General features: G+C 37.4%; 2 protein-coding genes across 2 annotated transcripts in view; one reads left to right on the top strand and one right to left on the bottom strand.

Annotated features, from left to right (window-relative positions):
- The first annotated feature begins 1,179 nt into the window (after nucleotides 1–1,179).
- Nucleotides 1,180–14,883, top strand: LAMTOR3 (late endosomal/lysosomal adaptor, MAPK and MTOR activator 3). Its single transcript, XM_017852362.1, has 7 exons — nucleotides 1,180–1,393; nucleotides 1,727–1,772; nucleotides 3,745–3,779; nucleotides 8,769–8,827; nucleotides 10,439–10,572; nucleotides 11,969–12,032; nucleotides 14,023–14,883. Exons 2-7 carry the CDS (start codon nucleotides 1,764–1,766, stop codon nucleotides 14,094–14,096), a joined length of 375 nt encoding a protein of 124 aa, XP_017707851.1. The 5' UTR covers nucleotides 1,180–1,393; nucleotides 1,727–1,763; the 3' UTR covers nucleotides 14,097–14,883.
- A 10,466-nt stretch (nucleotides 14,884–25,349) lies between these two features.
- The window catches only part of DAPP1 (dual adaptor of phosphotyrosine and 3-phosphoinositides 1), a 54,420-nt gene continuing 52,143 nt past the window's right edge, over nucleotides 25,350–27,626 (bottom strand). Inside the window, exon 9 of the mRNA XM_017852360.1 lies at nucleotides 25,350–27,429. Coding sequence (XP_017707849.1) covers nucleotides 27,361–27,429 — 69 coding nt within the window. The 3' untranslated portion in view covers nucleotides 25,350–27,360. The remainder of the gene's footprint in view (nucleotides 27,430–27,626) is intronic.

The raw sequence follows: 27,626 nt of genomic DNA, 5'->3' as shown, positions 1-27,626 counted from the left end.
AGATAGGAGGTAGAATCAATAGAACTCTGATTAGATTTGTGACATGCAAGCAGCAATTAAAAACCAGGCTAAAATTTTCTGAAAATTTGGCTATGAAAGGGAGTAGAGGAAAAACAGGGTGGTAGCTGAAAGAGGATGTGATTTCTAAAGAAGCTTTTCTTTTGAGCATCTCGCTGTGTCACTCAAGCTGGAGTTCAGTGGGGCGATCACCACTCAATGCAGCCTCAAACCCTGGGCTGAAGGAATCCTCCTGCCTCAGCCTCCCGAGTGAGGGAGCACGCCACGTTCGGCTAATTCTTTATTGTTGTTGTTGTTGTTGTTGGTGGTGGTGGTGGTGGTAGTAGTAGGTAGTAGAAGAAGAAAGATGGGGTTCATCTTGCCAGGCTGGCTGTGTATCCTGGGCTCAAAGATACGTCCGCCTCAGACTCCAAAGTGCTGGATTTCAGCACTATCCGGCGTCATCACCCGCGACCCGCCAAGGTTTTCCGCCGACACATTAGTAGCAGAAAACAAAACTGTTGAGACACGAAAGACAATACAAAGGCACAAAAAAGAAGCGCACAATAACTCAGGCAAAAAGCATGGATAGAAATGAAGATATCAAAAAGACAAAAACATCAGAGGATGAAGAACATGTACTGTTCAACAGAGCAGACACCCCACCCCCCCCAAGATTTATTACATGAGATCTTTACTATTTTAAAATTAAATTCTGATGTAAAAGGGAACATAGAAAGTACCCGTAATCCAGTGTCTGCATGTTAAAAGTAGACGCTTGAAGTGCTCCAGAAAACCCATGGCTCCTCCCCATTCAATCTAGATAAGGCCTTGAGTAAAGAGCACCCGTGGGGAAGTCACAAGAACCTAGGAAACAAGTCAGAAACCTGTGGACCTGGTACTTCCAATCACAGGCAATCTGTTGCTTGTTCTTCAGCTCATCACACCATCCCCTCAAATTTCTTCATCTACAAGAAAAGGTTTTAAGATAACGGACCCTGAAAAACAAATGACATTTATACACCCTCTCTGCACAAGAATGTCTTGTAACACATAACCTTGCTTGCATTTTCTGGGGTCCTCAGGATCCAGCGAGCTCGTACAAATCCTCTACCCCACAGCTGACGTCCCTCGGCCCGTGACACAAGGCGCAGGCGCAAGACGCGGTCCGCGGTGGGCGGGGGAGGGGAGGGGCGGGGCGCGTCGGGCGGCCGCGCCCTCGAAGCTTCCGCCAGGCGCCCCCGGAAATCCAGTATCTTGGGGCGACGGCGTAGAAAGTGCTTCCCGGAGCGCAGAAGAGGTCATCAATCATGTGACGGTGGCTTGAGGAGGAACCTGTCTTTAAAGCTGTCCCTGAAGTGACAGCGGAGAGAACCAGGCAACCCAGAAACCCCAGGTAACTGGCGCTACTTTGCCTGGTTTGAGGCCTAGTCCCGGAGGTGGCGCGGCTGGTGAGACTAAACAGAAGGAGAGGACCCCCTCTTCTTTTCTTTGGGCCTAGCTCTTTGGGGTGGAGGGGCAGGGATGGGGTGGGCTGAGGTAAGGCGTGCCAGCTGAGTACCCGTGGGGGTGTTGGGGCACTCCGACTCCCACTGGGCTCGCTGGGCCAAGCCCTAGAACCGCGGGGGTTTTGCCTGGTTCTGACGAGGGCTGATCTTGCTTATTAAGTTGGGGGTGGGGAGGACGAGGAAGCCAAAGAGGTAAGAGTCACCGGGAGTTTCTCTTCCAGGCGTGGAGATTGATCCTGCGAGAGAAAGGGGTTCATCATGGCGGATGTGAGTGACACCCCCACATAAGAGGAAGGGGAGAGTGGGGAATTTGGAGGGGAATACTGAGCGGGGAGAGGTAGAAAATCCTCCCATCCCCACCCATCCCAGTTAATTATTTTTCTCTAGTATGTGAAGTGGGAGACTAATATGAATGAATTTGCAGGATCCTGAGTTTCTGCCTCGAATGGGGGTGGAGGACACTAAGGAGCTTGAGACTGAGAAAATTATGTTCTCCCTACTCACCAATCCAGCTGGGGCATAAGAGAGGCTCTGTATATTTACCATTTGAAATTCTGAATGATGGTTGACTGATTTTCCTGTCAGAATTTGGTCAGTAGGACATGTACCCAGAATACTTTTTTCCAGTAAGTGGTAACAATATCTTATTAGGTTTATTGTAGCAATTTACGATGATTTCTAACCCATGCCTCTTTAGAAACATAACATGAAATAAAATGAGGGGTGTGTGTGTGTGTGTGTGTGTGTGTGTGTGTAGGATGAGAGCAAAAATAAGCCAATGGTCATAACATGAAATAAAATGATCATTCGGGTTTGGAGAATAGTAAGTGTTAGAGGCTCAAAACAACAGATATCTGATTAATCCATGCGAGGTCAAAATTGATACCTAAATTGTCAGTGAAATTCCTGGGATGAGAGAGTGTAATGAGACAAAATAAGATAATCTTCTGGCCGGTGCGGTGGCTTAGTCTGTAATCTCAGCATTTTGGGATGCCGAGATGGAAGGATCACTTGAGGCTGGGAGTTCAAGATCAGCCTGGGCAACGTAGTAAGACCCCGTTCTACAAAAAGAAATTTAAAAATTAACCAGGCGCGTTGATAACCCTGTAGTCCCAGCTGTGCTGGAAGTGAGGCGGAAGGATTGCTTGAGCCCAGAACTTGGAAGTTGCAGTGAGCCCCAGCTTAGAAAAATAAAATAGTCTTACATTTCTTTAGTCTTAACTGTAACTGTGTTTAGTGTTAAACACTTGACACACTTCGCCATTTATCTTATATTCTGTACGACTGGACTGGGCGTGGTGGCTCACGTCTGTAGTCCCAGCACTTTGGGAAGCCAAGGCGGGTGGATCACCTGAGGTCAGGAGTTCGAGACCAGCCTGGCCTACATGGTGAAACCCTATCTCTACTAAAAATACAAAAAATAAGCTGGGGCGTGGTTGTGGGTGCTTATAATGCCAGTTACTCGGAAGTTGAGGCAGGAGAATCGCTTGAACCTGGGAAGCAGAGGTTGCAGTGAGCCGAGATCGTGCCATTGCACTCCAGCCTGGACAGCAAGAGCGAAACTCCGTCTCAAAAAAAAAAAAAAGACTGTTGCCTCACATAGTCATATATAATTTATTTTAGGTCCTTAAACAGAATATTTTAATAATTATATTATAATAATATGCTTTACACTGTTTCATTATTTGTTGAGTAGGTGAGTTCAACAAATAATGAAACAATGGAAGGCATATTTTTATAATGTGATAATCACGTGAGACAACAGTCTTACAGAAGTCATATCACCTTACCCAAGACCATTAAAATGATGGTGGAAAGTCTATCTTTGAACCTGGAAAGGTGTTTATAATGTCTTCTCAAGTGAACGCAATAGCAACAGGATATAAAACACTAGTATGAAAATTATGATGTAATTTTATGGCTAAAATGTATTTGTGTTTCCCATTTCTAGGTATGCTAATCCATGCAACTTCTCAAAAAACTTTAACAGCACTCTTATGATGTAGGTTCTATATTAGCCGTATTCAACAAATAATGAAATAGGCTTAAGGAAGAAAGGGTAGTTAACTTACTCCAAGTTGCATGACTAGTAAACATCCAAATCAGACAGAGAAAGATAAAACACAGCAAGAAGGGTTATGAATGATAACTGAACGTCCCTAAAATTTGGATAGGACAGGATCTAGAAAACAGTGGAAGGCCTATTATTATAACATGATTTTTTAATATTCTCTTTCAGGACCTAAAGCGATTCTTGTATAAAAAGTTACCAAGGTAAGAAATTTTTAATTTGTTACTGAATAAATTCTATATGCCATATGTTAATTTTATGAAGTATTTTGTCTGTGTATTTTCAATGTTTTGAAGTATCTCTGAGATTTCCTTTAATATGAATATTTTTTGCCAGCATCATGTCCTCTGGAAAATTTTCATCACAACCGCTTTCCTCATTTATGTCAATAAGTTTGCCTTCACTGAGTTCTCTGTGTATCTAGAAGGATAGTGTCAGCATTCCTTTGGTCTCCTCTTTCTTCTATAACTCTTTATTTGAAATTCACTTCCAACATTATTACTTTTCATTTCTTTGCTGTATTTCATCTTTGTTGGCCAGTTTCCTCTTTTTATTATCTCTTTTTCTAAATGTCACATACTTTATCATTGGGAGACAAGGAGGTACAAAACTACATGCTTTGCTATCTCTGCATGAACTGCATAACAGATGCACAGTGACCAACCATCAACATACTTTGAAAGAAATGATGTGGCTGGTTACTGATGACAATGTGCATCTCTTAATTACATAATTATTATTTATGTTATGATTTGTAGACTAAAAAATTAGTCTACAAATTAAAGTAGAAAAGTTTATACTTTATGCAGTTATTCAGGTATTATGCCATGCTAACTAAAATTTGACCTGTGCTCTTCTGCAGGGAGTGGTGGTACTTAACCATACTAACTAAAATGTGCATATTGAAACTGTGCAAAATGAGGACTTTCTGTATTTTTCTGTAGTTACCTTAGCATAAAGAAAGGGTGCTCAAATTGGAAGGGAGAGATACCCCACTACACTGGCGATATGATGAAATAGTTAATAGTGCAGTTAATTCACTTAGAAGTCTTAGTGATTTACAATCCTCTGTTGAGTGTTAGCATCTCTTATTGAAGAAATAGCAAAATTGCATTCAATGTTCTTAAGTTATAAACCCACCAGAAAGATACCCATTATTCATCTGGAGATCTAATAAACAAAGCAATAATTGATTCTAATTACATCATCTGTGATTATAAGTATCAAAGATGTTTCAGACAATGGCGATCTCATTTTAACTATTAAGTGTACTCTGAAAATCATAAAGAGCGTGTGACACTGGGTATGGTGAAGCTGTCTGTATAAAGGAATCAGAGAATAATACCAAAAGTATTTATTATATTACTGAGTAGTTCTAATGTTGATCAGAAATAATTGGAAAGTATATGCTTATTTCTTCTTTGCATTTGGATGTCTTTTATCTTTTAACAAAAGGGGAAATATCAGGTTGTCGTGCTTATCCAAGAAATAAATTCAGTTAAAGGATATTTGTTAAAAGCTTTATGAAAATCTTTCATAATGGCAGGAAAGGTATTAGTACTGTCAGGTTTTTTTTAAATAATGAAAAAAAGCCAGTTCAACTCATATCATTATTGAAAATAGGCTTACTGCATCCCAGAACAATAATAATGAAGAAATAATAATGTTTTGAACATTCATGAAGAATAGTAGAATACACTTTGATTTGTTGCTAGATGTATGGGTTTGGATGCAGCCATCCTGCTTCAGAGTCATGGATTCATGCTTTTAACTGTTGAACCTCAGTGCCTCTCAGTAACAAAGTCTGCCAGCTACGGATACTAATGAAATGTGTGTTTTTGTGCATTTTTTGAATTCTCTGCAAAATATCATTCTTGCGTTTGCAATTTAAAATCTGGTTGTGACCCGAAGTAGTCTCAGGCTTTAATAATCCCACTTTGTATGTTTTAAAATAATCAAATATTTCATAATTATGTGTATAAAACTAAATCTGATGACTTTCATTAGTAATGCAACATTTGTTTTTAGAAAAAAATGGTGGTTTTAGTAAGCTTAAGGTTTAGATTTCTTGACCTGTGCTCTTCTGAATGATTCTTCAGAATGTTTCACAAAATTTAATTCATTTCTTCTAAAAGTGTAATATTCTTCATGGAGCCAGTTATTTTTAATTATTAGTAAAATCTATTCATATTACATCTTTTGTGCATTGTATGTAGAATTGAAAACAGCTTTTATATTTGTTGACCGATTTCATAATTATATACTTAAGAGTGAAGAATTTTCTACTTTCTTGAAATTCATTTCTCTGTGAAGTCCATCAGAAAGAAAGTCCTTTTATTTTCTTTGGAGCATTAGTTGTGTTTAAAGTAATTTCCATGGAAATTTTAAAAAAGAAGCTACCTGTGGTGGCACTAATTTTCTAAACATTTTGTGGTTTCTTAATTTATTACCTGTTTTTAATTTATTTTGAGAGTAGGTAGCACATTCATAAAGTTCAGATCCAAGAGTTCACTGAACATAGAGTGAGTAGCTGCCCATCCTTCCTCTCCAGCCACATGCACAGTTTCCCCTCACAGAGGCACCCACCATTATCTGTAGAGATATTTTATGTACCTATGAGCAGACATGTATATACACATATTTATACACACAGCATAAACATATGCCTGCACATTTTGGTACATAATTTATTGCTGCTTGTATACACTGTTCTAAACTGTATTTTTTCACTTAAGAATGTAACTTTGAGAGTAATCTTTCCTGGTACATAGAGAACTTCCTCTTTCTCATGACTGCAGAGTATTCCTTTGTAGGTGTATATCATATCTTACCTTGTCCTTCTTGATGGACAGTTGGGTTTTTAATGCTTTACTGTTTCAAATGATGTTGCTTTTGGTAACTGCACAGAATAATTGGCATATGTAAAAATATCTGTAGGATATGTTTTATATAATCTAGTTTTTAACTTAGAAGAATGTATTTATTTTATGTATTTATCTGTTGTTGTTTTTTTGTTTGTTTTTTGGTTTTTTTTTTGAAACAGTCTCGTTCTGTCACCCAGGCTGGAGTGCAGTGGCGCGGTCTTGGCTTACTGCAACACAGGTTCAAACGATTCTCATGCCTCAGTCTCCCAAGTAGCAGGGATTACAGACAAGCACTACCACACTCGGCTAATTTTTGTATTTTTAGTTGAGACGGAGTTTCATCATGTTGGCCAGGCTAGTCTCAAACTCCTGACCTCAGGTGATCTGCCCACTTAGGCCTCCCAAAGTGCTGGGATTACAGGCCTGAGCCACCGTGCCTGGCCTAAGTTATGTATTAATCTTAGAGAAATATTTTAATCCATAAATAAGTTTAGGATTGAATGAATAGGAAATCATGCTAATCATAGGATAAAAATAGTATAAAAGTCATTGATAAACTTATTTTATTCTTATTTTTTATGTAAGGAAGACAAATGATTTTGTTTGTAACATTTTCCACTCACATTTAATAACACTTCTCTGATTTAAAAGTTTTGACAATGGGGTTTTAAAATTTAATGTCAGTATTTAAACATAAGGTTAATATAGTATTTCTTATTCCTTAGTTAATATATTAAAGTTAACACTTTAAAGTTAATGCAAAGAATAGATAATTCCGGGTTGCTGTAGGGATATTGAACATATCTCTGAGTTGTAGTTTATAGATTCCATAAGATAGTTACAGGACTGTAAGTTTTGTGTTACAATGAAAGGGTTTTGCATAAATGTTGAAAGTTGAGGAGTATCACCTTATATTTTTTAACACAGTACTTTTGTGCTCTACTCTATGTATTTCTTAATTGCTAATTTCCCAGGGATTCTCACTGATTATTTAGTACTTAAACTTTGGTGATAAATTATGTCATTGTCACTGTGCACAATTGACACCATTGGTACTAGTTAATGAGTGATATTTTCGAATTATGTGCCAGCCTACACTTTATGTGCGTTGTATTAAATTTCACAATATCTAAGTAAGTACAGTTATTCCCATTTTTCAGATAGTTAATCTGAGGCTTATAAAGGTTTCATAACTAGCTCAAGACAGCATAAATAATCAGTGGCAGAGCCTGGACTGGAACCCAGGTCTTTCTAACTTTAGAGCTATAGCTTGACCATTCTGCTTACTACTTCTTAGGTAAGCATGGCTGAAAGGATTGCTGCATGGCCTTCATTTGTTTTGCCCTGTTTCTTCAGCCAGGAACAGTCTTTCCACGTCTTTTCACTTAGTGCCATAACATCTCAGCTGAGGTATTACTGCCTCCAGGAAAGCCTTCCCTGGTCCACTCTCTGTCTGCATCAACCTCCTGTTTTCTAGGTTCTCATATCCCTATGAACTTTTTTTTTTTTTTTTTTTTTTTTGAGACAGAGTCTTGCTTTGTTGCCCAGGCTGGAGTGCTGTGGCATGATCTCAGCTCACTGCAAGCTCCGCCTCCCAGGTTCATGCCATTCTGCCTCAGCCTCCTGAGTAGCTGGGACTACAGGTGCCCACCACCACGCCCGGCTAATTTTTTTTTTTTTTTTTTTTTTTTTTTGTATTTTCAGTAGACGGGGTTTCACCGTGTTAGCCAGGATAATCTCAATCTCTTGACCTTGTGATCCACCCGCCTCAGCCTCCCAAAGTGTTGAGATTACAGGCGTGAGCCACCGTGCCTGGCCCCTATGAACTTTTTAACAATACTTGCCCCCAGTTTTAGTTTTACGTTTGTTCTTGTGAGATTATTGATAACACACTCACTTTTTAGATCGTAAGCCACGTGAAGGCAATGATTGTGCTTATTTCTGTTTTTCATAGTATCAAAGTATTAAGTGCCACAAACACCGACCATTTAATATTTGCATGAATAAAAAAGGAAAAAGGCTCTTTTTTGTCACTGTAGCCACTGCTGATCATCTTTCATGCTTTTGGAAACCATGGACTGATCATTCATTAGCAGTTTTAATGGAGAGTTAGCTTTGTCTTAGATTCTTATTAATAAACTGCATGAATTTGTAAATATTATAAACATTTCTATAATACACATTGATTCCATTTCTGGGAGAATTTTGGGGGCCTATGGTTTTTCAGAAAATACATGAGAATTATTATGTCTTTGAGGTGCATAGCTTGAGAAAATGAAATATTTTGTATTTTAGCTTTTTTATATTTTAACTATTTTCTTTTTCTAGTGTTGAAGGGCTCCATGCCATTGTTGTGTCAGATAGAGATGGAGTACCTGTTATTAAAGGTAAAAGTGAACATTTAAATGCAAATATCTTCTTTGCTTTTGACTAAAAATGTGTGTAATTTACATCTGAGTAGTACAGCACCAAACATGTAAAATTCATTTTAGTAAATTTTAGGAGATGATGGTCTTAGTATTGGCAGAAGTGTTTGCTTTTGTATGTTGAAGGTTGAATTTGAATCTACAATGTATTATATATCACGTGTATCATGTTAACATCTAGAGTTTAAGCATGGATTTATCACAGACCCATTTCCCGTTAAAGACATTTACAGTGCAACGTAAACCATTAGTAAATCTAAGTGATGAGAGTGAGCGTGTATGCAGCTAGATATACACACAGACACCCCTACATTACATACACACACACACACACACACACACATTTTATCAAATTGCTAGTTGTTTTAGGATAATACCCATGTATTTGAATCATAAGTAAACATGATGTCACAGAGAGTCAGTGTGGATTCAGACAATATTTACTATTTTTATTTTATGGTATTACGAGCATGGATGTTCCTAGTTTTTTTGGGACACTGTAATGGCTTTATCAAACATTAAAGATTGGATAATGTTCTGTATATTTTGTGTACAGTTTTCCACCTGAAGTTGTCATATATGTCAGATAATTTTAGACTTTAGAAATGAACGGAGGTTTAGAAGTCAACTGATTTAGTTCTTTCATTTTATAAGTGAAGGTGATAAAGTGCAAAGACACTTGGACTTCATTAGCAGTTTCAATGGAGAGTTAGCTGTGTCTTAGATTCTTATTAATAAACTGCATGAATTTGTAAAGATTATAAGCATTTCTATAATAGACCTTAATTCCATTTCTGGGAGAATTTTGACAAACACATTATAAGAACATGGAATATCAACAAAGGAGGTCCCATGGTTTATAATCTTCAAACATTGCAGTCCAAAGTCGGGCGTGGGTCAGTAACAGAACCCATCATCTCCTGATGTGTGGTCCAGTGTGCTTTCTAACTCACTATAAAATGGTCGTTGAATGGCTGTGGACAGATTACTTGCTTTCTCTCAATTCTGTAATGAGGGATTTGAACAAAATAATCTCAGATTTTCCAGTTCTAATGTTTTTCATGAGGATCTCTATGTTAAAGCCTTGAGCCCTGCACTCATTAATACAACAAACTCCATGCGTACCTTTTAATGAGTGAGAGAAACATGAAACAGGTAACTAGCTGCAGATTGCTAATATCTATGAGAGATACTCCTTGCTGTGGGTTTTATAAGAGCAGAAGTTTTGTAACTTTTTTCATTAGTTTATTCTAGCCTAGTCCTCAGATAACCAGTTAAATGTAGTTGATTAATCTATGTTTTAAGTTAGATATCAAGAAAATATAAACATTTAATTTTCTTTTTAAAATTTAAAAAAATTGTGAGAGTCAGCATTTCTTCTCTTATTTGTGATCAGTGAACTTTTGATTGAGCAATTTTTCCTGATTAGTGATGAGACCCCATTAGTGATATGATTTTCAGTATTGTGAAACGTAACCTTTGTGCTCAATTTTAAAAGAGGTTTATGAAAAGGGCTGTAAATCTCTCTACCATATCCTCTGCATAATTTTATTTAAATCACTTATTTTCTAGTGGCCAATGACAATGCTCCGGAGCATGCGTTGCGACCTGGTTTCTTATCCACTTTTGCCCTGGCAACGGACCAAGGGAGCAAACTTGGACTTTCAAAAAATAAAAGTATCATCTGTTACTATAACACCTACCAGGTAAGTTCATAATTATCAAATGATTTGCTGATTTCAGATGTCATTTTTGTGCCTTTTATATATAAAATAGTTTGTGTTATAGTTCTCAATTTTAGTTTTGAAGGGGATGAAATTGTAAAATTGTAGCCTTCAAATTGGTTGTGTTAAACGGTAGTAATTTTCTTCACATTTTATACCAGGAAATAATTACGATGGAAAAGTAATTAAGTGACTTAATAAAGTACATGTTATCCTAAAAAGAGTAAGTCAGGTCACTGTTATCTCCAGTAGATGGTGCCCTTAGCTAAACAACTATGATTTCTCAGATGACACACTTTTTTTGTTGTAGTAACAGATTAAAAAAAACTTTCCTTGAAAGTTTATTAAATTTGCTCTTGCTGCTAATTCCTTCATTTTTTGGAAACATATATATGTAATAAATGAGGTTATTATTTGTGGGAAAGAAGTTAGTTTTTGCGTGTCTCTTGATCTCAAGCTATATTTTCTTAAGACTGTATTAATTCCTTGTGCTTTAGAGCTATGTTTCCTAATCAATTGATGTTAAGTTACTCTTTTTTTTTTTTTTCTTCCGAGACAGAGTCTGGCTGTGTCGCCCCATGCTGGAGTGCAGTGGCATGATCTCATCTCACTGCAACTTCCGCCTCTCAGGTTCAAGAGATTCTCGCGCCTCAGCCTCCCAAGTAGCTGGGATTACAGGCATGTGCTACCAGGCCTGGCTAATTTTTGTATTTTTAGTAGGGATGGGCTTTCACCATGTTGGCCAGACTGGTCTTGAACTCCTGGCCTCAAGTGATCCCATCCACCTCAGCCTCCCAAAGTGCTAGGATTACAGACGTGAGCCACCGTGCCAGGCCCGTCTTTTATTTTAAGAGTTATATATTTTAATGTGTATTAGGTAAAACATAACCAAACCATCTGACCTTTAATTTCAAATAAGGATTAGATTGAAACTAATTTTTTTTTGAAGGTAGTTGATTTAAAGTTATTTTAAATTTAATTTAAATTACTGTAATACACAAGAGCCAGAAAATATCGTGAAGATAAACCTACCTGAATGACTGAGAAATACTGTATTTATCCATTTAATTATCAACTACTTATTAAGTCCTCATGATGAAATTGATATTCTGCTGGGCTTCAGAGATAAAAAGATGAAGACATGATTTCACCTTAAAAACTTTCCAGGCTCAATGGTGTTAATGTCTTTAAGAGATCATCACTAATTATGGAAATATTCACTGAAATATAAAGTTCCTTTCTATTTTATAATGTAATACCATGATGTTGGACTAAAACATTGATCATTTTAAAGGTTTTGAAAGATTAAGACATTTCAGTTTAGTTATACTACGTTTTCACAATGCAACGTATTATTTGGCTCTTATTTTCTTTTTAGGTGGTTCAATTTAATCGTTTACCTTTGGTGGTGAGTTTCATAGCCAGCAGCAGTGCCAATACAGGTGTGTTTAATTACCTTAAATATCACTTTTAATCCTTAATTAAAAAGAAAATGTAATTACCATACCTTAATTTAAGAGGAATAGTAGATTTAGAGCCAAAAATCTTGAACTTGTGGCCCAGTTTCACTGTCTTTTTTCTATGTCTTGGGAAAAGTGATTTCTCTGAATACTGATTTCCATATCTGTATAATGGAGATAATATATGCTTTCTCCATCTTACAATGTTATTTTCTAGTTCAAATGAGACCGTATGGGTAAGTGATTTTTTGTTGTTGTTGTTGCTGTTGGAGACAGGAAAATTAAATATTACCTTGAATACTACATCTTGCTCCCATTACAGCAGTTTAAGAAAACAAGGTGAGGATAGCCCAACAAAATGCATTAAAATGATTGATGAGTTATAGACCAATCTATTAAATTAGAATTTTTTAAATTTTACCTAATGGGGAAAATGAATGTGATTGAGAATTTAAAGAGCCTGAATATGATGAACGTAGTCTCATTCTTCTTAAGAACTGAAGAATTTGAGAACAAATGCTAGGAAGCTGTATCCTTTATAGAGGATAGTAAAATTCCATTGTATCCAATACCTTCACCGAATATTTATGTGTAAAATAATGACTATTCACTTGGTTGTAATTTTTTTACTTCATTTTATATAAAGTAGGATTTTTATTAAAAGGTCTGTCTCCTTTAGATTTGATTGCTGTTGAGAATTATAATATATTTTTTTTCTGTTTGGTTTTTCTCCCAAGCTGAGCAAGTTCTTCTAGCTATGTCACTGAAGCCTGTGCTTAGATACCTTATCTTTAGAATAAGAGATTTAGATTTGATGATCTATTAGATCTCTTCCATTTTGAAACATTTTAGAAATCTGTAAAATACTATATGTAAAAGCACTTTCTGAATTATATAGGATAGTAATGGTGTTTAGATTTTAAGTATATTTATGAAATATACTAAATCTCAATTTTGATACATGACCTATCACATACCAAGTCACCAGTTGTTATATATTATGATAATGTACAGAACAGTATTTTAGTACTTGGACCCTTTCCTTGAGAGTCCAGATGCTTTTTGTGTTCTATAAGACAGAGAAAGATCTTTATTTGTTTGAACATAAAACAGGCTCTGTTTGAGGTAGGTAGCCTTTCACTCTAGTAAACTAAGGAGAAGCTAGATATGCTGATTTCTAGATGTTTATCTCCCAGGAGGTTCATCAGTGAACTCCAGTGTGTTTTATACTCTACCATTTATTTTAAAATATTTTTTCATTTGAAATATTTATATCTTAGCTTTGTTGAATTTATAAAATAAATTTCTGATTTCCTTTGTTCAGTATAGAAGCTATCTACCTATCTTTTGATGTAATCCGTTAAAATTTGCTCAGAGACAAAAGTATGCCTGATTTAGTAAAAATTATATGTATTATTTCTGAGTCAGTGCAAATTTTGAAACAGGTATAAATTAAGATTTTCATTCTAAAACTCTAACAAATTATAGTGCATGTAATTTATTCTGTATTTCCTAATATATAAGTATTTTTCATTCATTTACTTTAGTAATAGGTGCTGAAAATAAACTTATTAATGACTACGGAGTTTTTGGTTGCTTTATTTAGGGTTATAGTACAGGTTGAACATCCCTCATCCAAAAATCTGAAATCCAAAACATTCTAAAGTCTGAAATTTTCTGAGCACCAATATGGCATTCAAAGAAAATGCTCACTGGAACATTTCATATTTGAGATTTTTGGATTAGGGATGTTCAACTAGTAAGTATTGTACAAATATTCCATAATTCAAAACACTGGTACCCGGCATTTTGGATTAGGGATATTCAACCTGTATTTTGTTTCAATCATGGGAAATAAACTATGTTCTGATTTACTTTTGGTAACTGTGTATTTTGGGCTTGAGGAAATTTGAGTTTCAGACTTTGAGGAGCATTTTTCTAACATGTACTTTTCTTAATCTCTTTATTTTAGGACTAATTGTCAGCCTAGAAAAGGAACTTGCTCCATTATTTGAAGAATTGAGACAAGTTGTGGAAGTTTCTTAATCTGACAGTGGTTTCAGTGTGTACCTTATCTTCATTATAATAACACACTATCAATCCAGCAATCTTTAGACTACAATAATACTTTTATCCATGTGCTCAAGAAAGGGCCACTTTTTCCAACTTATACTAAAGAGCTAGCATATAGATGTTAATTTATAGATAGATCAGTTGCTATATTTTCTGGTGTAGGGTCTTTCTTATTTAGTGAGATCTAGGGATACCACAGAAATGGTTCACTCTATCACAGCTCCCATGGAGTTAGTCTGGTCGCCAGATATGGATGAGAGATTCTGTTCAGTGGATCAGAATCAAACTGGTACATCGATCCACTTGAGCTGTTAAGTGCTCCCAATTGTACAATGTGCCCAGGCTTGCAGAATGAAGCCAACTTTTTATTGTGAATAATAGTAAGGACATATTTTTCTTCAGATTATGTTTTATTTCTTTGCATTGAGTGAGGAACATAAAATGGCTTGATAAAAGTAATAAAATCAGTACAATCACTAACTTTACTTTGTACATATTATTTTGCAGTATAGATGAATATTACTAATCAGTTTGATTATTCTCAGAGGGTGCTGCTCTTTAATGAAAATGAAAATTATAGCTAATGGTTTCTCCTCAGACTCTGCTTTCTGTAACCAATCAGTGTTTTAATATTTGTGTGTTCTTTATAAAATTTAAATACAATTCGTTATTCTGTTTCCAATGTTAGTATGTATGTAAACATGATAGTATAGCCATTTTTTTCATACGTGAGTAAAAATAAAATAGTATTTTAAAATATAGTTTGAGCACTATATAGGTCCTTTTTTTGTTCAGACTTTTTCCAAAAATCTAAACATAATTACTCTTTCAGCCACATGAATAAATAATGAGTGTTTCTTGTAGGTATTGATTTGGAGATTGTTTTACGGTAGTATAAACTGTTAATTGGAAAAGAAACCTCAGGTTGCAGTCAGCCGAGATTGTGCCACTGCACCCTAGCCTGGGCAACAGAGACTCCGTCTCAAAAACAAAAAAGGAAAGAAACCAAGAAACCTCAGGCATGAACCTAATTTAATCTCCATGAAAGAGGTACTACAGTTCTAGAATATGCCCTTTATGTTCAGGAATCCAGTCTATCATTCAGAGTTGTTAATTTCTTTCTAGTTTCTTTGACAATCAGTTGTTCCCTGGAACAGTTCAGTACATATGCATTGAGCACCTGTGTGCCAGTCAGCAGAGCTATCACATTGCACAATTCTAAGAAACACCATTCATGTCACATCATATTTCTATGCTCTGGGAGTTGCTTTTCACATAGAATATGTGTGATTGTTATCCCTAGAATTGTGCAGTGAGGCAATTGGCTAGGTGCTGTGCTGCTTTTTCTTTGTTTTTTTTTTTTTTTTTAGAGACAGAGTCTTGCCATGTTGCCCCATCTGGAGTGCAGTGGTGGCATGATCTTGCCTCACTGTAACCTCTGCCTCCTGGGTTCAAGCTGTTCTCATGCCTCATTCTCTCTTGTAGCTGGGATTACAGTCTTACACCATCGCGCTTGGCAAATTTTTGTATTTTCAGTAGAGATAGGAGTTCACCATGTTGGCCAGGCTGGTCTTGAACTCCTGACCTCAAGTGATCTGTCTGCTTTGGCCTCCCAAAATGCTAGTATTACACGTGTGAGCCACAGCACCAGGCCATGTGCTACTTTTTCTTCCTTCCATCCTTCCACCCTCCTTCCAGTGTAAATATGAGATTAATTTGTGATACTGTCCTTTAAAGAACTTAGAGGTCAGTAAAGGAAGCAGGTATATAGAAAGTGCTATGATAAAGCTATACATAGGATGGTATAGAACCACAGACTAGAGGCACCTAAAATAGGCAAGAAAATAGCCTTTACAAATAAAATAGAAGCAAGAGATATAATGCTTTACTTGCAAAAAAACTATAAATACAGCCATGTCCCATATAATGATGTTGCAGTTAATGAAAGACCACATACGAGGGTGGTCAGAACAGCAGGCTATACCATATAGCCTAGGTGTGTAGTAGTAGGCTATACTATCTGAGGTTCCTGTCAGTACAGTATGATGTCCATATAATGATGAAATCACCTAACAAAGCATGTCTTGAAATGTATCCACATTGTTAAGCAACACATGACTGTAGTTAATTGTTACAATTGAAATATTAGATGTACTCATTAAAATCCAGAATTCCCATTATCTGGATTATTATTTAATAATGTTCAGGAAATGTTGCCAGTGCAATGGTGCATTAAACAATGTCTTTTAGAAATGAGGTGGCCAGATTTCTATTTGCAGGTAATAATTGTATATCGAAAACTAGAAAAAGAAATGATTATAAATGGAGCTACTTAAGCTTTACATGTTGAATGCTGCCACTGTTAAAATTTCTGAAGGGGTATAATAGAGAAACTATCCCATAGTTCATCTGGAAAAATAAGTAGGTGAAAATAGCTAAGAAGTTTTGAAAGGGTAATAGAAACCTAGATTAACTATTTTTGAAAGGTAGTACAGAACTGAATGCACAATTAGATATCAATGGTATGTATTCACCCAAAAAAGATTTCAGTATCATACATGTGAGGGCTTAAAACATTGTGATAAAGATGGGATCACAATGGGAAAAGGATTATCCAATAAGTAGGGCAGGCATTCTCTCTGCCTGCTAGGGAAGTGTAACTTGTTATACTCTTTATGTACAGCAGTTGGCAGTCTGTGAAACTTAAATTCACATACATAACCTTTTGCCCTGCAGTTCCACTTCTAGAAATTTATCCTACCAAACAAAGAACATAGATTTGCAAAAGTATGTATTTACAAGTATATTCTTTGCAACTTGGTAATATCAAAGAATTGGAAGCAACCTAAATATCTGCCATAGGTAGGATAACCGTATGCTCTGGCTTTTTCAACACTATCAGTTTATACCTGCTGTTCTTGGTATAATTATTAATCATGCTCCTTTCACTCTCAGTGTCTCACTTTAGATAATAAATTATACAGGATTGGTGAAACAAATTTCATTTGCCCAATGGAAAAAGGAATGAAGAAGTGCTTTAGGTACTGAGATGAAAGGATCTCTAAGGCATAATAATGTTTATCGAGAAAAGCATGGTGTGAAACTGTGTGGCATGCTACAATTGATGTATAAGAAGAAAAACGTGTATTCATATTTGTTTGTATATGGTAGACTGTCTCTGAAGACATACATGGAAGAACCTGATCACATTGGCAGTCTCCAAGGAGTGGAACTAGATACCTGGGGGATAAGGATCCCGGGAGTGCTCCTTTTCATTGTAAACTTCATTGTACTTTGAGTTTTTAACTGTTCAAAAATATTAAAATTAGAAATAAAATATTTCAACAAACAATAAAATGGGATATTTGGGGAAGAAAGTTATCTCAGGGCTTCCAAAGAAGAAGCAGTTGGATATATGAGTATTTATTTCAAGGAAGTGGCTTATGCGATTGTGGAGACTGGCAAGTCTAAAATCTGTGGGACAGGTCAGAAGACCGAAAAGTCTCAGGTAGGAGCTGAGGCTGCGGTTTGGGAGCAAAAGTTCTTCCTCTTGGAAACTTCAGGTTTGCTCTTAAGGCCTTTCAGTTGATTGGTTGAGTCTCACCCACGTTATGGAGGATTATCTCTTTCTGCTTAAATGTAGGGGATTATAAATGTTAAGTACATCTACAGAATACATCCACAGGAGTACCTAGATTCAAGTTTTAATAACTAGGCAATGTGTCCTAGCCAAGTTGATGCACAAAACTAACCTTCACAGTCCACTCCTAGTCAGCTTGGCACCTGTATGCATATTTTTTGGGTTTTTTGTTGTTGTTTTGTTTTTTTGTGAGACAGTCTCACTCTGCCACTTAGGCTGGAGTGCTGTGGCCCGATCTCAGCTCACTGCAACCTCTGCCTTCCGGGTTAAAGCGAGTCTCCTGCCTCAGCCTCCCGAGTAGCTGGGATTACAGACGTACACCACCACACCTGGCTGATTTTTGTATTTTTAGTAGAGACGGGCTTTTGCTATGTTGGCCAGGGTGATCTTGAACTCCCAACCTCTGGTGATCTGCTTGCCTTAGCCTCCCAAAGTGCTGGGATTACAGGCATGAGCCACTGCACCTGGCCTGTATGCATCTTAAACCATATTTTAGTCTCTATTCAAATAAAGACAGTAACTAGGTTGTACTTCTAACATGTACAACCACGAATATTCCCTGGAGGAGGTTTCCTCAGAAGAGGATGCAATCCATTCCCCAAAGGAGGATGCAAAGTCCTTTGGTGATCACTTTTTTCCTTGCTATCCTGTACCTTAATACTGCAATGTAAGGATACTACTGTTAAGATATCTTACATTAGCTAAGAGGATAAAGGAGGGGGGAAAAGATTTGTTCAGTATATATATGTGTGTATGTGCAATATATACATATTGTATACATAAGTACACAGACATAATCACAGTTCTTGTTTTGGCAATTGGACGTGGTTGTAGCTGGTATTTTTAACACCTTGTACTGGCTATTCCATATTTCCTTGCTCTCAGCAAGCAGCTTGGCTATTTGGGATTCTGCCTGGTGAGGTATTCCAAACCTTCATTCCTGAAGAATCTCAGCCATTCGTTGTCCTGGCTTTATTGGGTTTTGAAGTTTTCCATTGACTTTAATCAGGGCTTGGTAAAACAGATCTAGTGGATCTCCTGTATTCCAGACATATCCTTCTTTATTTCCTTGTGCAGTAGCAGCCCAGTTTCCCCAGGCAATCAGGACTAGTCACCGTAGTCAGTACAGTAACTCTCTATGTGTTGATTCAGAGGCATGATGAGTGCAAAGTGGCAGAGCGGTAATCTTAATGTCCAGTTTAATAGAATCATTGTGTCTCCTGGTTGAGGTATTACTGGTTTTGGAACAAAGTCTTCTAGAACTAAAGAGCATAGGAACTTGGGGACAGAAAACAAAAATTGTTCCAGTGGACAAGGGGTGATAGTGAGTGGCACAGCTCCCATTTCCACCCATTTCATTGCTGGATCTGTGAATACTGGCTCTGGAAGAAAGAACACCATATATTGGATGCTGATTTTACAGCATATATAGCCTCCTGGAGAACATTCCCTCAGCCCTGCAAGATACCGCCACCTACCTAGTGCTGTAACTGAGCTTTCAAAAGGCTATTCTACCATTTTCTCAAGCCAGCTGCTCCAGGATTATGGGCAACATGGTAAGACCAATGAATTACATGAGCAATATGGAAAACAATGTTGCCTCCAAAATCCAAAGATGCTTGTTAGGTATGTACTGTTTTGTTTTGTTTGTTTGTTTGTTTGTTTTATTGTCAGAGGGCCAGATGCAACAAGTTATTCTTTACCTTAGGAGAGATATCTTGACATGTCCCACAACACTGGACCCCTAGAAATTTTGGTAAATTGGAAGGCATTTGAATTTTTGTCATATTTATTTCCCACTCTCTGAGACAAATGTCTCACCAATATGTCTAGGGTATTTGCTACTTCTTGTTGACTAGGTCCAGTCAACGTAATGTCATCAATGTAATAGACGACTGTGATGTCTTGTGGAAGGGAAATGCGATCAAAGACCCTGTGGAGAAATTATGACATAGGGTCAGAGAGCTGATACACCCTTGGGGTAGGACAGTAAAGGTATGTTGTTGGCCTTACCAGCTGAAAGCATACTGCTGTTGGTGGGGCTTATGGACAGGGAAGGAGAAAAAGGCATTTGCCAGATCAGTAGCTGCATACTGGGTGTCAGCAGATGTGTTAATTTGCTTAAGCAATGAAATCACATCTGGAAAAGCATCTGCAACTGGAGTCACCACATGAGTAAGTTTGTGATAATGTACTCTTTTTCCCAAGACCTATCTTTTTCTGCATAGGTCAAATAGGTGGGCTGAATGGAGATGTGGTGGAATCGCCACCATTGCATCCATTAAGTCCTTGATGGTGGCACTGACCTCTGAAGTCCCTCTGGGAATGTGGGCTTGCTTTTGGTTTACTATCTTCCCAGATAGAGGCAGTTCTAGTGGTTTCTACCTGGCCTTTCTTATTATAATAGCCCACACCCTGTAGATCAGGGAACCAATGTTGGGGTTCTGTCGGTTGCTGAGTACAGCCATACCTCATTCATTAACTGTGTCTAGGATTTGCTTTGAAGTGTTCCAAACAGAAAAAAAAGAAATTTTTAAGTGTGGGAGAGATCAACAATATGGCAAAATATTGATGACATTTTGAAAATTTCAGGAAAAGTTAAGCGAAAAAAAATGAAATTGTTGCAGATGGTATCTTTGTGTAGAGAAGGAAAAAAAATTGTAAGTTTTTTGATCATGCAGTTTGCTCTTGTTTGAGACCTGTCTTTTTGGATCATGGTTTGCCTGTAAGTTTTTTTTTGTTGTTATTGTTAATAAAGGCCAACTTCAGTATCTGATTTAAACAAACCAGGCTGGACTTGTCAGTTGCTCTGGTTTCATCACATGAAGGATACTTTATTGTCTGAGACTGTGCTTAGCTGTCTTGAATAGCTAAGTTCATCAACCCAGGCATACCTTGTTTTATTGCTCTTTGCTTTACTGTGTTTTGTAGATGTCTTTGTTACAAATTAAAGGTTTATGGCAACCCTGAGTTGAACAAGTCTATTGGCACCATTTGTTCAACAGCGTATATTCACTTTGTGTCTCTGTGTTACAGTTTGGTAATTCTTGCAATATTTCAAACTGGTTTGATGATTATTTTATCTGTTATGGTGCTTTATAATCAGTGATCTTTGATGTTACTATTGTAATATTTTGAGGTGCAATAAACCACACCCATATAAGGCAACAAACTTAATAAATGTGTGTGTTCTGGCTGTTTCACTGACTTGCTGTTCCTCCATCTCTCTCCCTCCCCTTGAGCACCCCCTTCCCTGAGACATAACAGTATTTAAATTAGGCCAATTAATAATCCTAAAATGGCCTCTAAGTGTTCACATGAAAGGAAAAGTCTCACATCTCTCATTTTGAATCAAAAGCTAGAAATGATTAAGCTTAGTGAAAAAGGCGTGTTGAAAACTGAGACAGACCAGAAACTAGGCCTCTTGTGCCAAAAAATTGTGAATGCAAAGGAAACATTTTTGAAGAAAATTAAAAGTACTACTCTAATCAACACATGAATACGAAGCAAGACAGCATTATTGCTGAGATGGAGAAAGTTTGAGTGTGAGTGGTTGGGACTGAAGATCAAACTAGCCACAATATTTCCTTAAATCAAATCCTAATCCAGAGCAAAGCCCTAACTCCTTTCAATTCTGTGAAGGCTGAGAGAGGTAAGGAAGCTGCAGAAGAAAAGTTCAAAGCTAGCAGATGTTGGTTCATGAGATTTAAGGAAAGAAACCATCTCCATAACAAAACTGCAAGGTGAAACAGCAAGTGATGATGTAGATGCTGCAGCAAGGTATGCAAAGGATCTAGCTAAGATCATTGATGAAGATGCCTACACTAAACACCACATTTTCAATGTAGCAGAATAGTCTTCTATTGGAAGAAGAGGCCATCCTTTGAAGCTTTGAAGCGAGTCATTGACTTCTCCTTTCTAGCACTTTCATAGCTAAAGTGCTTGTTAGGGGTTAATACAGCTGGTGTTTAACCTGAAACCAGTGCTTACTTACCATTTTGAAAATCCTAGGGCTCTTAAGAGTTATGCTAAATCTACCCTGCCCCTGCTCTATAAATGCGACAAAGCCTGATAATAGTACATCTGTTCTCAGGATGGTTTACTGGATATTTCAAAGCCACTGTTGAGATTTACTGCTCAGAAACAAGAATTCTTTTAAAATATTACTGCTCATTGAAAATGCACCTGGTCACACAAGAGTTCTGATATGTACAATAAGATTAATGTTGTTTTCATACCTGGTAACAGGATCCATTCTGCAGCCCGAAGACAAAGGAGTAATTTTGACTTTCAACTTTCAAATCTTATTATTTAAGGAATACATTTAATAAGGCTATCACTGCCATAGATAGTGATTCCTTTGATGTATCCAGGCAAAGTGAACTGAAAACCTTCCCAGAAGGATTCACCCTTCTAAATGCCATTAAGAATATTTGTGACCAGGTACAGTGACTTAAGCCTGTAATTCCAACACTTTGGGAGGCCAAGGCCTCCCAAGAGGAGGTCAGGAGTTCAAGACCAGCCTGGCCAACATGGTGAAATCCTGTCTTCACCAAAAATACAAAAATTAGCAGGGTGTGGTGGTGCACACTTGTAGTCCCAGCTACTTGGGAGGCTGAGCCAGGAGAATCACTTGAACCTGGGAGGCGGAGATTGCAGTGAGTTGAGATCACACCACTACACTCCAGCCTGAGTGACAGAGTGAGACCTCATCTCAAAAAAAAAAAAAAAAAAAAAAAAAAAAAAAAAAAAAAACCCAGAACCCAAAGAACAAACAAAAATAAGAACATTTGTGATTTATAGGAGGAGGTCAAAATATCAACATTAGCAGGAGTTGAGAAGAACTTGATTTCAGCCCTTATGAATGACTATGAGAGGTTCAAGACTTACTAGAGGAAGTAGCAGATGTGACGGAAATAGTAAGAGAACTAGAATTAGGAGTGAAGCCTGAAGATGGGTCTGAATTGCTGCAATCTCATGATTAAAATTCAATGGATGATGAGTTGTTTCTTATGGATGAGCAAATAAAGTCATTTCTTGAGATGAAATCTACTTCTGCTGAAGATGCTGTGAACTTGTTGAAACGACAATAAAAGATTTAGAATGTTACATAAACTTAGTTGATAAAGCAGTTGCAGGGTTTGAGAGGAATGACTGCAATTTTGAAAGAAATTCTACTGTTAGTAAAATGCTATCAACCAGCATCTTATGCTACAGTGAAAGCTTTCAGGAAAGGAAGAATCAATTGATGTAGCAAACTTCATTTTTGTCTTATTTTCAGAAATTGCTGCAGCCACCCCAACCCTTATCAAGCATCACCTGATCAGTGAACAGCCATCACCTTCCAGGCAAGACTCTCCACCAGCAAAATGACTGCAACTTGCTGAAAGCTCAGATGATCATTATAATTTTTTTAGTAATAACTTTAGTATGAATTGGGAAACAAAAAAATGGTGGGACCTACTTTATTGCAATATTTGCTTTATTGTGGTGGTGTGGATTCAAACCTGCAATATCTTCAAGGTATACCTGGATGGCTATACCAATGATGCATCTGGAACAGGGGAAATAATCATAAGATGGGATCAGGGACCTGCTGGGCTAACTTCTCTGGCTCCAATCTTGCTTTTTCTGTGGAAAATATGGTCATTCTCAAATGCCTCCCAGATATTTCTGGAAGTCCTCATAGACCCTTCACATGTACTCCTGTAACCACATGGCATCTGCCATTATTTTATTTTCTTTGTTCTTGCTCTCTGGGATGATTATGCCCCACAACCCTGGCCATTGTTGCTACTGCTAAGTGAGGTTGTAGCTGCTGTTGTCTACAGGGGCACACAACCCTTGCTTAAGGCCAAGAGTGCCATCTTTGTTCACAGCTGAAAATGTGACACAACTTACTATCTCACTGTCTGTGCACTGGAGACTCTGGTGAAATAGCTCCTTTAGATTTTGCTGAGGAGGGACTGAGTAACAATCAAGAATGTGCTCTGAATCACCTTTCCCCTCTAATGATGCCCATATTCCATCAACAAAACATGTGCACTTCAACCCTTTCTGTCTTCAGGTGAATTCTTTCTCAAGAAGGCTATTTCCTTTTACCTGCCAGTCAGCTAGACCTGTGCTACTCACAACGTGGTCCACAGACTGGGCTGTTGTGCACACTGTTTGCTAGCAAGATAAGTACAGAAATGCCCGTTTTAAGTGTTGAAACACAACAATTTAACATAGTAACTTTGTGTCTGTTGAATCTGATAATAGTAAACTGGGATTGTGATATTTGTATTTTTTGCTTGATTTTTCTAATAATTTATTGAATTTTATGAGATCTCAGTCTGTGATAGATTATAAATTAAAAAAAACAAACAAACAAACAAAAGAAAGAAAATCAGATCCTTTGCCACAGATAGTTTAAGAAACTCTGCTTGACATCATGGTCAGACAGCCTGAATTCATAGAGAGCAGAACGTAGGCTCAGCTTGGCACTCTGCTATGTAGTATACTTGACTACGAAGAGTTTGGTAGAAACACAGATTTGCTGCAGAGGATCTGAAGTAGTGGAAAAGGAAGAAAGTAGAATGGACCTTCTCCGTATAATAGTTCTCTTGCTTTCTGCCTGAAACAGGGACAGAGCATAATGCCCTGACCTGCATGCCAAGCACTTGTGAGAAATAAAGAGAGAGGAACCCACTCTCTTGCATGCCATGTGGTTGGGAAAAGAAGGGTCCTGCCCTACTGAGTTCTCTGATGTCCAGCTGTTCTGGCATAGGGTGAAGGTTTCCCCTAGAAATAGTACGGATGCTCCTTGACTTATGGTGGGGTTCCATCCCAATAAGGTCATTTTAAGTCAAAGATATCAAAGGAGGAAATGTATTTAATACCCCAATAGACCCTTTGTGAAGTTGAACAATCCTAAATCAAATCATGATAAGTCAGGGACCATCTGTATTAGCCTTCCCTCACCATGTTGGTGTCTCCATTGGTCCAGAGAAAACTGCTCCTGTGGACCAGGATCTTCCCAGAGGGAATTCTGAGAATAACTGCTAATACTCTGTCTTAATAAGTTCATACCTGTTAGCAGACAGGTCATAATGCAGATATCCCACTCTCTTTTCTCCCATATTCCCCCGCTCTGATCTGCCATTGGCACAAAACATCCTCCCTCTTTTTGGACTTGGAGAAATAGCTGAGGAACCCTCATAGGCTCCACTTAGGAGTTAGAATCATTTCTTTGCAGGAATGCTGAGGGCAGGCAAAACGCCTAGCCTAGTACTAATTACATAGCAGGTACATGTTAGCTCACCCTTTTCATGTCAAAACCCTCCAACAAATTGTTTATCCCCTGCTGAAGCACCTGTTCCATCATACAGATTTGTGTACTTCTCTTACAGTAATTGTCTTATTTACTGCTATATATATATATATATATAGTATATATATATATAATATCGTTTTGTCCCCATAATTCACAACCAAGAACTTCTTGAGGTCTTGACTATTCTTCCAACTTCCCACACCTTTGTGTTAATAGTCTAAGTGAAGTGAATCCTTCATTGCTATTTATGATATTAATCAGTTGTATATTCTTTCAAGTTACAAATATTAAATATATTTTAATATGCAAAATAGTACATACACAGCAAAATCATGCTCTTTTAATAAACAGAGTCAAAGAATATAAATAAACAGGTTATGTTTTATAAAAGGTAAACATAGTAAAACACAGTATTACACACAAAGAAACACATTTGTTTCTAAGAAAACAAACATAGAACCATACACATCCATGAGGATTCATTTGTAACCTCTGGTTTTTTGTTTTGTTTTGTTTTGTTTTGTTTTGTTTTGTTTTGTTTTTTGAGACGGAGTCTCACTTTGTCACCCAGGCTGGAGTGCAGTGCCACGATCTTGGTTCACCGCAACCTCCACCTTCCGGGTTCAAGCAATTCTCCTGCCTCAGCCTCCTGAGTATCTGGGATTACAGGCACCTGCCACCATGTCCAGCTAATTTTTGTATTTTTAGTAAAGACAAAGTTTCATCATGTTGGCCAGACTGGTCTCAAACTCCTGACCTCAAGTGGTCTGCCTGTCTTGGCCTCACAAAGTGCTGGGATTACAGGCGTGAGCTGCCACGCCCAGCCAGTAACTTCTTACATTACAAATGACACAATGCATTTTAACTCAACATTTGCTTTATCCCATATAATACAAACATAACAAAATACATTTAAAACGGTGTTGAAATACACAAAACTTTAATGTAATTTCTGAGTCTTAGATGTTTAAATAAGAAACTTCTTTAACCAGGTATCCCTTTGGACTGCAAGAGCAGTTTATATCATAACTTTGCATCATAATCTTTTTACTCTCAGGCTCTTCAAGCATTTTTATCTTCTTTGAAACTTCTATCTAAACAAAATAGTATTAAAAAAGATAACAGAAGGGGTTAGATTCTACCAATGAACTTTGGACATCAGTATCTCATTCTTCTGTTTGTCTCCTTATTCTAGTTTGAAAAAGCTTTGGAACATAGTATTACCTATCATTATTACATATTTCATGTAGCTTTAGTGTTACTCCCCTAACTGGAAATAGAAGTTGCTCTTTAATAAGGCCCGGGGTGCTTAGGGGCAATGCAAGATTTTCTTACATCTCTTGGGTCAACCCTATACAACTAATTCTGGGAAAGGAATTGTTAAAATACACTGTCCTTGAGAAGTGTCTTTTGGTCATTTGGAGAAATGGTTAAAGATAGCTCAGTGCTTACAAGCATCTATTATGATTACCCTCATGACAATAACTATTATTAAACTAAAAGTTACCTACTGCTTTATCACCCTTCCTCAATTTATGCTTTCTCACTCTTTAAAACGTTTACCCCCAAAGGGTGAAAATAATGGCTTAAAAATTGTACCTTCATTTACCTTTATTACACTACCTAATTGCCCATAGGACATCTAGCTCTCACAGTTTTATCATTAGAAGCAAAGGACTCACCAAATTTCTGAACCTTTTAAAAAGAGAAAATAAATGCCACAAGCATTTTCCATTTTAGTTTTGGAAATGTTCTTGTTTTTTTGTATAAAGGGGGAAAATTAAAAAAAGAAAAAAACCTCTCCCCTGAAAATATATGATGTTTGCTGTCTCAATATAAATCCTGCAGAAGTCATCTAAGCTTCTAAGTATCTGTTTCCTTCCTGGTTAGTAGCACAACCTGGATGTCAGACAGGCTGACCATGACTCAGAGTGGGACTCTAGGCAACTAGTGTCAATAGGCTTGGGGACCACAATGAGTGAAAACAAAAACCCTTCCTCCTCCATTGTGTGTTCTACCAGTGAGCAGACCTAAGAGTGGTGGTTTAAGCACTTTCTATCAGAATGGTGATTGCTTCAGCATTCTCAAGGAGATGGCAACATCATGGAAGGGCAGCAACGTGAATCACCAACGTGGTATATGGGTCCCAATCAGCATCTACTTCTGATTTGTTTTTAAAGGAAAACCCTTAGCTGGTTTTCATTTGAAGCCTGCTGCAGATCGCAGCATCAGGGAATATTCCACCTTACTCCTGGGCCAGAGCAGTCCTTGGCAAGAAAGATCTATTCAAAGATGAACGACCGAGATCGGATCGTGCCTTCCCCTCGGTTGAGCTGTTTTCTTATTTGTGACTGTAATAAAGCACACACACGTGTATCCATTATTGAGTGATTGTAATGAACCCTGGATTCTAACAAATATTAAATAAGACATTTGATTAGTAAGGATGTCATATAAGTTAATTATCATGTGCCCACCCCCAACTATAAGCTAATTATCATGTGTCCAGAAAAATTTTCTGCATTTTTTTTAGGACACATATTGTAAA

Source organism: Rhinopithecus bieti, unplaced genomic scaffold (assembly GCF_001698545.2).
Source record: "Rhinopithecus bieti isolate Rb0 unplaced genomic scaffold, ASM169854v2 scaffold_34317, whole genome shotgun sequence".
Lineage (NCBI taxonomy): Eukaryota > Metazoa > Chordata > Mammalia > Primates > Cercopithecidae > Rhinopithecus > Rhinopithecus bieti.
Note: the sequence above shows the minus strand (reverse complement) of the source record. Positions and strands in the feature narration are given on the sequence as shown.

Bases quoted from the DNA above. Each gene is read 5' to 3' on its own strand.
- LAMTOR3 (XM_017852362.1), top strand. The intron at 8,828-10,438 runs GTAAAAGTGAAC...CTTATTTTCTAG, and splicing joins TGGAGTACCTGTTATTAAAG to TGGCCAATGACAATGCTCCG. The intron at 12,033-14,022 runs GTGTGTTTAATT...TCTTTATTTTAG, and splicing joins CAGCAGCAGTGCCAATACAG to GACTAATTGTCAGCCTAGAA.